We start from the raw sequence: 14,452 nt of genomic DNA, 5'->3' as shown, positions 1-14,452 counted from the left end.
AGGATAAGCGGTTACGGAAAATGAATGAATGACACCATAGTTCTGCTAAATCCTTGGTACATGGGAGAAGTTCAGTTCTGCAACCTCACTGCCACATGCCACTAAATCCTATACACCAGACCTTTAAGTTGAATATCTTTTGTTCTTGGGCAGTTAGTCAGAGAAAACAAGACATTTAAAGACATCATCCAGTGTTCCCATAACGTTCTCATTTTATAGAGTAAACAGTTCATCAACTACTCCATGGAAAACATGTCTTCTGTCTTAAGCTATCATAAACAACCTCAGATTGTTGGTGCAGTTCATTCATAATTCCTTGCATATTGGAGCATCTTAAAGTTCTCTCTCTTTTAAAAAAACAAAACCCTGGTCTAAAAACATGTTTTCCATATTTCTCCTAGATAACAAAATGCTTATGTGGATATAAGTAAACACTCAAACGTTTGATGTCACTAAGTCCAAGTGAAACATCCCAAAAACATGCTGCTCCTGTGTTCTGCATTTTCTGAACCGCGAAAGACTGCTGGAGCCTGATTTGCCTCTACTTCATATTCAAGATGTGAGAAAATGCTAATGAATTGCGGTATCCTGAGGCCACTGAGGCTTCAGACCTACAGTATACTAATAGGATTGCTGTTCTGCACATTTATAGTCGCAATTCTGCGAGCAAGCTAAACCCAAAGCAGTCATTTATGTAATGATCTGATCCATTGCTGTTAGTGCAGGGAATGCAAAGTTTCTTTAAGGTCATGGACTTGTTTATGATTGCACCTGTGCCCCACAGTCACAGTTTGGCACATTGTAGGTGCAATACCAATACTGTGAGTTCACTGTCCTTTTACAGTTGATCACTTTTCGATTGAGGCATTCTGAATTCATATAGGCAGTCGTTTACCGAAACAAGCAAAAAAAGGGGGTTGCGATGCTAAAGCCAAAGTTTTAATGGTTTGTCTCATATTGTACTTTTTTTAAAAAACACATTGCACTAAACGCTGTCAGCTGCAAAACCATATCGTCTAACCCAGCACTTAATTAAAATGTAATTGATTGGGAATGACATTCACAGAGCTTTCCACCGGTATGAGGGAGTATTTCTTAATTAGCAAACAAGGCTCACACTGCTAATTAGCTTATCCACTTGGTAAGCTTGTATTTAGTTCCACTCCGGCTGCTTTCATTCAGCTCACTTACCGTGACCAAGTGCTACACCACATGCAGAACTGCTTCTTTCAGTGATCTTTGAAGCTGAATTTGTGCGGACAGTGACAACCTACTGTGGCTGCTTTTTGCTAATTATCACAGATGATAGCACACAACCTTTAAGTAAGTTAGACATAACGATTTTCTGACTTGATTACGCTGAAATTTGTCCCATTCATGTGTGTTTGAACCGTGTGGTGAACTCCAGCCGCAGTCTACTAATTTGGCATCATAAGACCAAAATGAATGCAGTGTAATCCTTTATCTGGAGTAGAAACATGTCATTATCTTCAGCGTGTGACACAAGCAGAAGACGATGCTGCTTTGCTTTGTGACATACATCATGTGGCTGTGGGAAATCCCTTCCTATGGACCCTCTACTTTAGTTTTTAGTGTTTTTTAATTTTTGCTTTACTGTGGAAATGTTAATTTAGGCTTTTGTGATAGATAGCAGTAAGTCGGTAGGAAGAAATACACTTCACAGAGAGTATAGTAAATGGCTACACCTTGAATCCTGACACAACTCTTCCTGTGGCTGGTCCTCAGCAGGCTAATACAGGCGTGGCAGTGGTGTGTGTGTGCGCGCGTGTGTGTGTGTGTGCTTGTGTTTCCGTGTGTGTAAATTGCAGAGCAGTGCAGGAGGCCTGTATTTATAGCAACACTTGACTACACTCAGAGATCTTACAGGAGCAGTCCATTACATTGCAGAGAACGCTACCGTTTGTGGTCTGTCTTCTCTTTTTTATTTCCCGCAAGGTTTGCGCTCCTTTTTGGTCCCAACTCTATTCTTTGCCGACATCTACTATGTATTCTATTCAAGTTTGTTCCACTCCAGACAGACAGTCAGAAAACATGTAGAGAAAAAGACAAGAGGGTAACAAAGCCAGCAGTCTAGTGTCAGTAGATAGCAGAAATGTGGTGACTCAGAATGACTCTAACTAGTGATACCAATCACTCGGACACATGCTGTGTGTGTGGAGGTATGTAGAGGTCCTGAATAAGAGTGTGTCCTTAGTGTGTGTGTCATGAGGAATTCATGATACCTAATGAAATAATTTGTTTCCAGAGAAAAAGAACAACTCTCGAGTCAAGATTTCAGTTTGAGCATTTTTGAAAATAAGTTGTTTTCCAAGCAAACATGGTGGCCGTTTTCCCCCCAGTGATTGGCTACTTCATACCTACTGTGTAAATACTCACAGCTGTGTGGAGGTCTATGCTGTTTCCTCACCTCTTGCACAAATGTATGAATGTTATTCGCAAGCTCACCTCAGGAAGGAAAACTTATGAATGAACAGTCGACATGAGCGAATGGTGTTCTTTGTTTTGCCCCGGCCACTTAATTTGTAAGTATGACTAACTTTGTGTGTGTGTATGTGTGTGTGTTTGTGCAAGCGCAGGCATGTATGCGATTGTATGTGTCCTATAAATGCAGCTTTTATCCTCTGTGGAACTAATTCCCCTGCATCCTCCTGCATGTGGTTTCAGCTGTGAAGGAAAAGGAGTATGTGTGTGTGTGTGAGTGTGTGTGTGTGTGTTTGTTTGGGTGTTTTTGGAGACAGGAGGCGGAATGAAGGTCCATTCCCTTTGCTTCTGGATTGGTTGCATTCAGGAAGCAGCCCCCACACCCCTCCATGAGCACACACACACACACACACACACACTCACAGAGCACTTACTGTACATCCTAAAGCATGCTGCGTCCCTCAGGAGCTGAAAGGAAAACGCCTTCTTCCTCTCAGCAGCAGCAGCAACGCTGCTCAGACCTCTGTGGGTTTGTGTGTGTGTGGGTTTNTGTGTGTTGGCATGTTTGTGTGTACCTGTGTGTGTGTGCATGTTAGTGCATGCTTGTTTGTGTGTCGCTCTGCTGTGATAATGACTATGTTTACTAAAGATAACATGAGTGAACACTGTCTTGGTTTTGTCAGTTGCAAATATTTGTGCTCATTATAACTTGGTTTAGTGATGTGTGTGTGCATTCTTGAGGTTGCATTTGTGTGTTTTCAATAAGACAGTAATATCCGCATCACGGCCACCTGCAGTTGTGTGTGTATAATTGTGCGTGAGTCATCTTCAGTGTATTCATTTATCCCAATAATTAGAACTGCAGCTGATACAGGCATTTTTTGGATGAGTTATACAAGGTTAGATCCATTACTAATCCATTGTTTTTTCTGGGCCAGTGGTCAAAAACTCCCCAAACACGAGATGATGTTGTTAGTAACGCAATGTAGCAGTACTAGTGTTTAGTAGTAATGACATAGAATATACCTTTGGGTCCATATGTCAGCTGTCAAACTCCCCACAGTGGGAGTTCCCAAATATATGTTGAGGAATTCTCTACCTTGCTGTACATACATGGGCCAGCCATTTCAGAGATAACATCTCTGCTAAACTTAAATTGGTCCCAATGAACCAGAATGGTCCATCTCTAAATAGTTTTTATAATCTGAAACTGTGTTATACTTCTGTAGAGTTTGATTCCCCAAAACAATGTAACTCAATGAGTGTGTGTAGTTGGATCTATTGCAGTTTGTATGCCAGTCTGTTTAAACAGATAGCGTTGTGCTAAACAGTATACTTTATTTCTTCTGCAGCTGTGGTAAAAACTTGCTTGAGTTTAGTGGAAGACAGTATACACGAGGAGGTTTCCTGATCTTGTACAAATACAGTTGTTTTAGAGTGTGTCTGTGTGTAGACGAGCCACTGTGCAGCACAGCGTTCTCACTGTGTGCACTGAAATTTGCTACAATGGCAGGAAATGACATCGTAGTTAATGACTTGTCCCTCCTTGGGGCATGCACACACAAGGACACACAAACACACACACACCCACACTTATGCACTTAGAGCGAGCTACCTTCGGTCATGCAGGTCATTGGTGCAGCATGTCAGCTAGTGATGAATGAAACTGGAGCACAGTGATTCCCTCTGGTGTGTGTATATATGTATGTATGTGTGTGTGTGTGTGTGTTAGTGTGCAAACTGACTGCTTGACTCAAGCAAAGTGACTCCCAAACTAATGACCACTCTCTTGCTCCCTCAGTTTTCTCAAAGCGAAGCAGCGACTGAACTGCAGACTACAAAAGAACAATTACAACCACAGATATTGTAAATACGTCGGCCCTCTCCCCCTGTGTGTGTGTGTGTCGTGAGTGTGTGTGTCGTGCTTGAGCGGACAGTCATTGTAATTACATTGCAGTGAGTCAGAGAGTGAGAGAAAGAAAGAAGTAATTGTTGGGCTTTGTCATATAGACACAGAGAGAAAAGAGGTGGGAGGAGCGGAGAGCTGGGTGGAAAATAAGCGTGGAAAAAAAACAGAGAGAGAGAGATGAGGCAAGAAGAAAGGGTCTCAAGATGTACTTAACCCTAATTTTAAACACATTATTTTACCTGTAGAGAAAATGTGTCATTACCTACATCAGTCAATCTTCTTTTATCTTCAATGGTAGCCTTGGTCGCAGGTTTCTTTTGTCCCCTACTGTTCTTTTCCATTTGTTCAGCTGTCCACCAGTTATGATCTCAGGATGTGTCTCAGACATCAAATGCACTTTGTCCAAACAATAAAAATACACAGATTGAGGCAATTAGTGATACTGCAGTTAAAGGAGCAGTTTGACATTTTGACAAGAACCAAGAAGAGGTGTCGATTTATCATTGGTTGTGTATAATAGTATTGAGTGACTGGTTTCCAGGTTAAAGCTGGACACAATGCATTTAAATTGCACAATCATGAGACAGAGAGAGAGGGCGGGAGAAAGACCAAGGCAGACATCAGTGTCTGCTCGGCCAATCATATGACCTCATCCCTTCACTCGATTCATGCACAGCCACACAGCCACAAAAACACACAGTCATAGTAGATCACGGGGAAACACACACACACACACACACAGACACACACGCACATACAGATCGGCAGTGAAACACCTGGATGCGAGCCATAGGTATGACATCACACACACTCACATATATTCACAGACTGGTCTGCGGCCATAAACGAGTGTTGCTGAGGTCAGATGTGGGTATAATGCCACAGTGTGTGTCTGCCTGTGTGTCAATATGTGTCTGTTTGTGTGATTAGTCAGCAGTAGGGACTCTCCTGTAACAAAGGTTCATTGAAGAATAGTCTCTGGGCTGTCTGAGTCTTAGTCTGCTAAAATGTTTTGTCCTGTTTTTAGATGGTTTTAACACGAATGTCAGCTATGGCAAACACCTGAAAACTGGCATAGGCTGATTTTGAAAAGGAATACTTAAAGCTGGGTTAGGCAAAAATCTGACAAAAGGCAAAAAAAAAACCTGACAGAATTTGAAAATACATCCTCCTCTTTCAGCTTGCCTTTGTCCCCTCTCTATTGTAACACCCTCCCACCGGATGACCACGGGCGTATGCACACACTTCATAAATTAATCTTATTTAACTGTCTCTTTTTCTGTTTACCAGACAGAAAATGAGACAAGAATTAGAAAGCTAACGTTAGCCACCCTACCATTCCTTTGCCTTGCTCCCTGTCACTGTGGACTGCCTCTTCACAAGGAGAGGTTGCAGCTCAGGAAATGGATCTTCGATCGGTGGCTGCACGAACCCCCCAGCACTGGGTGTCACAGCAGGCTGGTGGCCAGCGGTAGTGCCAGGTCTTACCTGTTCATTGATTTGGACGGGAGTAAAGGCTGTCCGATCTCTCATTTCTGGGGTTTGCGCTGGCTGGATTCGTGTTGCTCAGGCCACTGACTAGCTTTCAGCTATGCTTTTTGCGAAGTGGTGTGTAGTGGCGGGGAGTGAGGCGGAGGGCACAATGTGATTCGAGGCTCTTGCTTATGTTAGCTGCATAAATGTGAGCTTGATGCTGCAGCTCTTGAGCCTTTAGCTCCTGTCAGCAGAAGGCTAATCTGTTTGCCGCATTTTCTCTCCATCTCTGAAACACTTGCGCCAATATTGACATATTTGTTTAGTTTATTGTCAGACTCTCTTTTAAACAAGTCCATCTTCCATTTCCAGGTTGCTTTGCAGTGTAGGCAGTTGATGCCAATGCTGGAATAGGAACTCTCTCAGCTGGATTCTCCACAATTGAATTAGGCTCTCACTAAAAGGACATAAATGCGCATTGGCATTTGTGGAACATTTGTAGGAATCATCTGTGATTGGCCCAAGTCTCCTGCCACGGCCTGGATTTTATAAAGCCTGAAAACAGAGCTAAGAAGAGGTGCAGAAGTAAAGTGTACTCTTGGACCACCTGAATTCCAATATGCTCAAAGTTTATTATGGGATTTTTGCCCATGACTAAATCAAACTTTAACAAAATGTCAGCTGATGTCTTTTTTCTTGCTGTTTGAAGCTGATGGGATCATTTATGCACTGATGGAGAAGTTTACTAGCTATCAAACAAACTACTCTCAACTGGTACATTTGTTGGATTTGGTGAATTTTTGGAATCTGGCTGATTTGTTAACTTTCCCAACGTTTAACTAATGGATTGAATAGGAGTTTTTTTTGTTAATGTTTTGATGTTTAGGCAAAGTACAGAATCAGCCCAGCAGACCCAGTAATGGGAAATAGATTTTAGTGGGAAAAAAAGCAAAGTCACAGCAGCAGGGTTACGTTAGGACTGTGTGACACATGACTTTAAAAATGCATTGCCACTAGAGGGTGATGTTAACACACTGACTCATCAAGCACCGATATGAGGGACAGAGCAAAGATCCACCTTCTACATGAGAGTCAGTATAGCTGGGGCGTGTGTGTGTGTGTGTGTGTGTGTGTATGACATCTTGGCCTACTAATCCAGTGGCCCATTAATCTGCTTTACTCCTGAGCAACTCTCGTCTCTGGTCTTGTCCGTCTGCCTGTTTGCTTACTTGTGTGTGAGAGAGAGATCATGTCTCCATCATGGCTCATTCATAGTAAATATACTTTGTCAAACTGGTCATAATATCAAGGATCAGTGGCAGCCAGTTGATTTTATGGCACTTGGAGCACATTTTGTGGTTCATATCTGCAGGCACAAACAGTGGAAAACGGCCATAGATAGGAAAGTTTCCAGCAACAACAGATTTCTGCCTTTGGGATAAGGATGTTCAGGCTCCCAATTGCTAAACTCTTCTTTGTCTTGTGTGATTTACGACACAAAATTGCTGCTTTGTTGTGTCAACCAACAATGTGTCCCATCTTTAGAATCTGCTTTATGAGTCTGGGAATATGATAAGTGTTCTAAAAAGCCAAAAACACCCGAGATTGCTGACCGTGGCTGACGTTATTGTGGTAGGTAATTCACTACATACTGCAATCATCATTATTAGTCCTGACAATTTGAAGTACAAAAGTATTTTGCTGTATATCTGGCACAAAATGAAATAAAATGCACAAGATCTTTAAATGAAAGGTGGGCTTACTTGAATATTAGTTGTAGAAACGATAACTCAGGTTAAACTTACTGCATCATTGTGCATCTGCCCATGTTTGCAAGGATCTACACTACGGATGGGTATCGGTACTCAATACATCGAAATTAGGGCTGCAACTAACGACTATTTTCACTGTCGACCAATCTGTCAATTATTTCTTTGATTAGTCGACTAATCATTTTGTCGAAAAATGTGTTAAAATGTTGAAAAATGTCGGTCTGTCTCTCCCAAACCCAAAAACTGTCATCTAATGTCTTGTTTCGTACTCATGCCAAAGGGTTTTAGTTTACCGTCATGGGAGGGTGTGTAAAGCTGCCAATATTTAAAGTAAGAAGCTGCAATAAGAGTATTTTGGGGTACTTTTATAGTACTTTTCTATAAAGATATAAAGACTCAAACCAATTAGTCGACTACTAAAATAGTCGATTAGTCATTGATTAGTTGACTAATCATTGCAGCCCTAATCGAAATAATCCAGTACCAAGTGGTATCGAAACTTTACCCTTTTGTACCCTGATCTTAAAAAAAAAAAAAAAAAGGTCTTTGGTTTTGCGTGCAGCCAATCACTGTAAGCGCTGAAGTGGAGCACAGCGTATTTGACAGAATCATTTGAACAGTTTTTTAATAAAAATTGTAATAATGTGAACACTGTCAAAATGTTTTTAAAAAATGTAAAAGGTTATTTGTATGGGGACGAGTGGTGGTGGCATTTTACACCACTGCACGATGCTCCCATTCATATGATGGGTAGCAATTGAAGTGCTTTATTGGTATTGGTATCACTTCAAGGGTACTTGGAATTTTTTCAAATGTGCATGGACTAAACATCATATTCCCATAACTTATTTTCAGTTTTTCAGGTTGAGTAAACCATTCTGTCTCAAAATATTGGTAGAAGGAAATTAGTGTTGGGGTGGTTTACCTCTATATCCCTGCATGTGATTTGATTACACTATAATTGGATTAGATGTGCACCCCTTACCAAACAAAGTCAGTGGAACAATTGACTGTGTTTATTGTTCTGAGGATTGATGGTTTCCATAGGACAATGTTGAGTTGAGAATATTGTAATATGATTAATTGAGTAGCTCCTCAGGGGTGCGTTTGTGTCACAGAGGCAGAATAGCCAAAGGCAACACAGCTCACACTCTCCTGTCTTTCTCTTATTTTATTACCAAATCTATATTCTCCCTATATATTTTTTTACTCCTCACTTTCTCTCCTTTTATTCCCCCATATTGCTTTGTTGGTGTTTCTGATTTTTATGCGTCTTTTCCTCCCTGATTATCACTTCTTTTCATGAAGTTGTTGCATCATTTCTTTTCATCTCTTCTCTTGTCTCTCCCCCTGAGTCCTGTACATCTGGCTCCCCCTCTCCCCCTCCATCCGTCTCCTGGGAGACAAAGACACCCCCTCCTCCTACCTCCTTTTCTCTCGTTCGTCTCCCTCCCCCCCCTTTCACTGTCATAGGCTGCATCCTACCCCTGGCTTTCTCCCGCCTTCCCTCTTCCCTCCCCTACTCCACTCCCACCCGTGCTGCTGTGTATCTGAGTGTCAGGGTACTAGGGGTAGTTGTAGTAGTAGTAGTAGAGGGAGGAGGAGGAGGCTGGGTTGTAAGCTTAAGCCGACATTAGCCATCATTACTGAGTTAGCTGACTACCACATCTCAACGCTAGCCCAAAGACCACAGGAGCCCAGGATTTTGGATTTTCCCAATTTAGCTGTCTGTCAGAGGGGATTACTCTTCTCTTCTCTTCTCTTCTCTTCTCTTCTCTTCGAGACTTTAAATGGAAGGACTATATCATGGTAAGAATTCAAACATACAGTAGTGTGTGTATTTGTGAGTGGGTGGTTGCATGTGTGTGCATGTGTAAAACTATGTTAATTGTGTATTTGTGTCTAAAAATGTATGAATGAGCATTTGTGTTTTCATCCTGTAGTCTCTAAACTCAAAATCTGGAGTTTGTGTGTGTGGCAAACAGTTATGATAGTGATGTCAATGAGGATGAGGAGGAAAAGGAAGACATTTTTCAACTGAATGGCTGAATAATTGAGAAAATAATGCCACATTAATCAATAACATATCTGAATATTTGAAGTGCAATTTTTGTTTACCATCTGCCACCCTTATGATGAGAGACGGTGTTTGTATGTGAAAATCGGAGGTGTAAGTGTTCGTTTGACTGTATGTAGGAGGTTTATACTTGAAGTGCGTGCGTGCGTTTGTGTGTGTGTGTGTGTGGTGATGGGGGGTTAGCGCTGCCTGTGCGTGCGTGTGTGCTTGTGTGTGTTTATGTGCACGCGTGTGTGGGAGAGAAGCAGTATGTGTCAGATGATATGTGTGTCAAATTAGTGGGTTGTGTTTGAACACAAGTGTGCATCCTCATGTTGAGTGTTGCCCACGTGGCTCCATGTGTAGGTGTATCTCAGTGTGTTGTGTGTGTGTGTGTGTGTGTGTGTGTGTGTGTGTGTGTTATACACGTAGGCAGGAAGTAACAATCCCCCTGCGGCGTTTTGTTTCTAGGTTAAATCATCCATATTTCAGTGCATTTTAATATTTCGATCTTGGTTCATAATTGATGGAAATTTGCTTCATAAGAAGCGTAGCGATACACAAACACACACTCGGGACGCTGCACCTTTACCTGCTTCACTTCTTCAGATGTGATGATTGACCCTGTGCTTGTGCTCTGAGTAGGCCTCAGAGGGCGTTATAATCTTCACCCTCTATCCCAAGACCTTCAATTTGTATACAGGAAAATGCACAGATATATAAAAGAACTTGAACTTGAACTTGTGTTTATCCATTTGAGCATAATTAATTATACATATATTAGCCTTGTACTACTCAAATCTAACAGAGCATAGAGCTGAGCAAGTACGGATTAGCTTTCATTGGCCAATCAGAATCGTGTATCCACTTTTTAGCCTTGTAAACCAGTGCCCCCAGTATTTGCTCTCATACAAAATGAAAGAAGGATTAAATATTTAATGCTGCGTTTGATTTTCTTCTTACTCAAAAAGACATGTTTTCATCGCATGTGTAAATGTATACTGAAAGCCACAACAAGGACTGCGATTAAATTGGCCATTAATGTCAGATGTGTTTTGATTTATTTTAAAAATACAGACTGGTATCATATGAAAAAAATTAAACGTAGAGCTTACGCTATCTCACCGGTTCACTCGTCCTAAATCTGCTGTGATGAATTATACACAGCGTATCTGGTGTGAGTATGATACATTAACATGTGTGCCGCTCCAGTAAGCCAGTTAGCTTTATCACTGCACCTGAACTGTACACACTTGAGTGAATGTGTGTGTCCCAGTGTGTGTGCTTGTGCAGATAAATGTGTATGAGCAGTCATGCGTTCACGTGACCTTATTATGTTGCATGCATGTAGGATTTATCTGGAGTATGCATCATCTGTGTGCTGGTGTGTGTCTGTGTGTGCAGTGCATTTTTATCTTGTGTTTATGGGACAGACAAGTTTTGAATGATTGCTCGGTGTTTATCTGAATGTGAATAATGAGGAAACGCACATGTGCTTCTGTTTGAAGTCATGACCTGTGCAGCTCACCATGGCAGTATTTTTTATGTTTCCAATTGAAGTTGAGTCATGAAACACACACACACACACACACACACACACACACACACACACACACACACATACAATATACAGCTATCAAGCACATGCGTCACTTTCAAAGTCAAAATGGTGCTGAAACCTGTTCTTGGAAAATGAATTTTCAAGGACAAAAACTGTGTGTGTGTGTGTGTGTGTGTGTGTGTGTGTGTGTGTGTGAGATTCTATTCATTTGTATGTATGTGTGATTGGCAGGTGTGATTGGTGCCTCAGGGGTTATGTTGTTGCATCGTAAGACTGCACGCTCCAGTAACACCCCATTGTCCAGAGGGTCACACAGACACACAGGCGTGTGCCAGCTCAGCTTTAACCATTAGACACAGAGCAACGAGGCAGAACAGCTGACTGCTCTCATCAGGTTAATTCAGTTGATTGTTGCAGTGAAGTGTTTCATTTTTTTGTGGGGAAAAAGAACATCTGGCTCTGCTCCTCTTCGGCCTGCTCGATCTGTCACTGTTATGTTGCGCTGCATACACGTTTGTTAAATTTCCCTAACTTTTATTTCCATCTTTTGAGCACAGCAGCTGTTGTGAGAAGCTGCGTCAGCCTTTCTATTTTACATGATAAATCGAACTGGTGTAATGTCTAGACATGCAAAAACAAGGATTTCTGGACTTGCTGAAATGATAATGGAAAACATCTGGCTGTAACGTTAAAATGCAATATTGTGCTCTGATAACAGTCATTTAATTTTGATGATGGGAATTTGTTCTTCAGCTGAGCACACCTGTTTCAGCTCTTGTTTTTAATAATAATGTCAAATGCATAACAAAAAGATAACTTTGCTTTTAATCTCTCCGTTTAAGAGGGTATTGTCTTTGATTTGTGACTGCAGCAACGGAAAATGTGTGACTCTGACCTCCCTCGGAGTTTTGGATTTTATTTAACTACTGATCTGAGACCAGTAGTTTAGACATCATTGCATAGCAGACTCTGCCTTGATTGTTCCGTCTAATTACTGCCACCAAAAAACCTGTGATTAACGTGCAATTATACACAGCTTGCAGACATGGAGGCTTTCAACAGCATGTCTGTGTGTAAGTATACTGTATGTAAGGTGTGTGAGATGGTAGCTGACAGATTGTTTTCCGTTTTTGGACTAGTGTGCAAACCTAACAATGGCAGAGTGAGAGTACCCACATACTTACCTTCACTAAAGTGCCAACAACTATAAAACAAATGCAAAATACTGAATCTTAAAAATTCGGATTGTGGTGACATCAATCTGAATTTGTCTTTTTCAGTTAACAGAGCTGTAATTCTGAGGGCAACTGTTTGTGTTTTGGCACAAGACTGACTTTTTGTTTTTGTGCTGCCTGAACTCTTCTATATATTTTGCTTTTACTCCTCCACAATAGCTTGAATAGGTCACAAACCCACAGTAGAAAAACACTCAGAGTTGCTGAGAGGGTATTATTTGTGGATCTTATCTTCAGCAACACAAAATTGAATTGAAATGAATTTAAGAGCTGCCTTTTGACAACATTTGTGGGATAGGGAGCAGTATATCTGCATAGATCTGTGAAATGAATCCTTGCTCTACTCCCCTCCTGCGTGTCTGGTTCTTGAGGACAGCTTGAGGAGCAGGTGTTTTGGGCTGCCTGCCAGTCTACAGGCCGTGTGTGTGTGTGTGTGTGTGTGTGTGTGTGTGTGTGTAAGAGCCATGGCCCTCTTTGATATATGTGCAGTGGAGGCTGTTAAACAGTCTGGTATGTAATTAGCACCATGCTAGCACTTCTGCAGCATATTCTATGAAGAGAAGAATCACATAGCAAGCTAAAGTTAACACTTTTTCTCAACACGGTGTTGCTAATGGTTTCAAGAAATTGTACATGAAAAAAAAACATACATAAAAGAGCTCTGGGCTGAAAATGCACTTTTATAAGAAGTGTTTTAACTGATTATTTGTACAAATATGGCAATTTTTCCCCTAGCTCTTCAGGTGCGGTCTCATCTTGTCTCTCAGACATGAAAAGGCCACAGTCTCCAATGGTTTTTGAGTCTAGACTGTAGCAACACCACTGCGGCTGCAAATGTCAGGCTACATAGCACTTAACTTGCATTGAGCTCTCACAAGAGAGACAGTGAAAGACAAATAGTCAGTGTAAGCATCCATGGGACAGATGGTGTGTGCAGGGTTAAGCTCTATCTACTGAAGATGTCATTATAGAATATTCGACACTTGAGCAGCTCCAGATCTGTGTAACTTGGTCCATTTGATCCATGTAGGATATGGTTTAGTCCAGGGCTCATCAAAGCTTCAGTGAGAAATATCCAAGATCAATCAAAGCACCAACAGGGGAGATGGGGTAATGAGAGACGAGGACACAAATTGGCCTTTTTAGCATGCAGGTTGCCGTTATATTAGCCATTATAGCTAGGAAGAAATAATACTTTGCAATATGGTTATTCACAGTTTTCAGGCAATCTGGCAAGTTCGTTATATATTTGTGCTATGCCAGTTTCCTTTGGCATTTCTGGCTCTTGAGTTTTTGGGGGTCGTCTCTGCAAACAAAGTCTACAAGTCTGTCACAGGTGGTCAAACTGTCCCCATTTCAGTGCTGCTGTACTGCAAGTGACTCAGAATAATAGTAATAATACTAAGGATATATAAATGGAGCATTCAAATACTGACTTGGACATTGATTACCATGGCAACTACTGAAGTTGTGAAGCATTTCGGCCACCCGTAGTTTAGACATTTAGACATTAATCATCGAGGTGATCCATGGCAACGTGTTATATTTTGCGGGGTAGCAGGCTTGATGTTTGCATTCCAACGCAGCGGGCCAAGTCAGAAGGACAGTTTTCATATCGGAGATGAAGGTTAAGATAAGACTCTTTTAACATTATCTGACCTTACCGCCATTTGACATAATAACCAAAGCGTGACATACAAATTTTTCCCACTGTTTCAGATGTGTTTTGAGAGGGGATGCGTTTAAATGAATTAAGTTGTCAGATGAACCTAAATTTAAATGTTAAAATTGAAACTGAAATTGTATTACCTGAAATTAAGATTGTTTGCGGAGAGAGAAGATGAGAAGTTCTCAGAATATATTATGTAAAGATTTAAATAAAAATCTTATTGAGGTATTGTTAATATTTATCTTACTGTATTGATGTTATATTTCAATCCCACAACCACTAGCATGTGCATACAGAGGCACATACACACACTAACTGAGGGGTCTTGGTTTCAT

At 41.2% G+C, this 14,452-nt stretch overlaps 1 protein-coding gene across 2 annotated transcripts in view; it reads left to right on the top strand.

The window, feature by feature from the left end:
- The window catches only part of ptk2aa (protein tyrosine kinase 2aa), a 73,440-nt gene that overhangs the window by 2,213 nt on the left and 56,775 nt on the right, over positions 1-14,452 (top strand). Inside the window, exon 1 of one of the 2 annotated variants that reach the window (XM_050034136.1) lies at positions 9,163-9,405. The exons of the other annotated variant lie outside the window; for it this stretch is intronic. Within the exon in view, the coding sequence (XP_049890093.1) occupies positions 9,387-9,405 (19 nt within the window). The 5' untranslated portion in view covers positions 9,163-9,386. Of the gene's footprint in view, positions 1-9,162; positions 9,406-14,452 lie in introns of those variants that run through there. 2 annotated transcript variants of the gene reach the window in all.

Source organism: Epinephelus moara, chromosome 22 (assembly GCF_006386435.1).
Source record: "Epinephelus moara isolate mb chromosome 22, YSFRI_EMoa_1.0, whole genome shotgun sequence".
In the NCBI taxonomy this organism is placed as follows: Eukaryota; Metazoa; Chordata; class Actinopteri; order Perciformes; family Serranidae; genus Epinephelus; species Epinephelus moara.
This window is presented reverse-complemented; position numbering and strand designations above follow the sequence as displayed.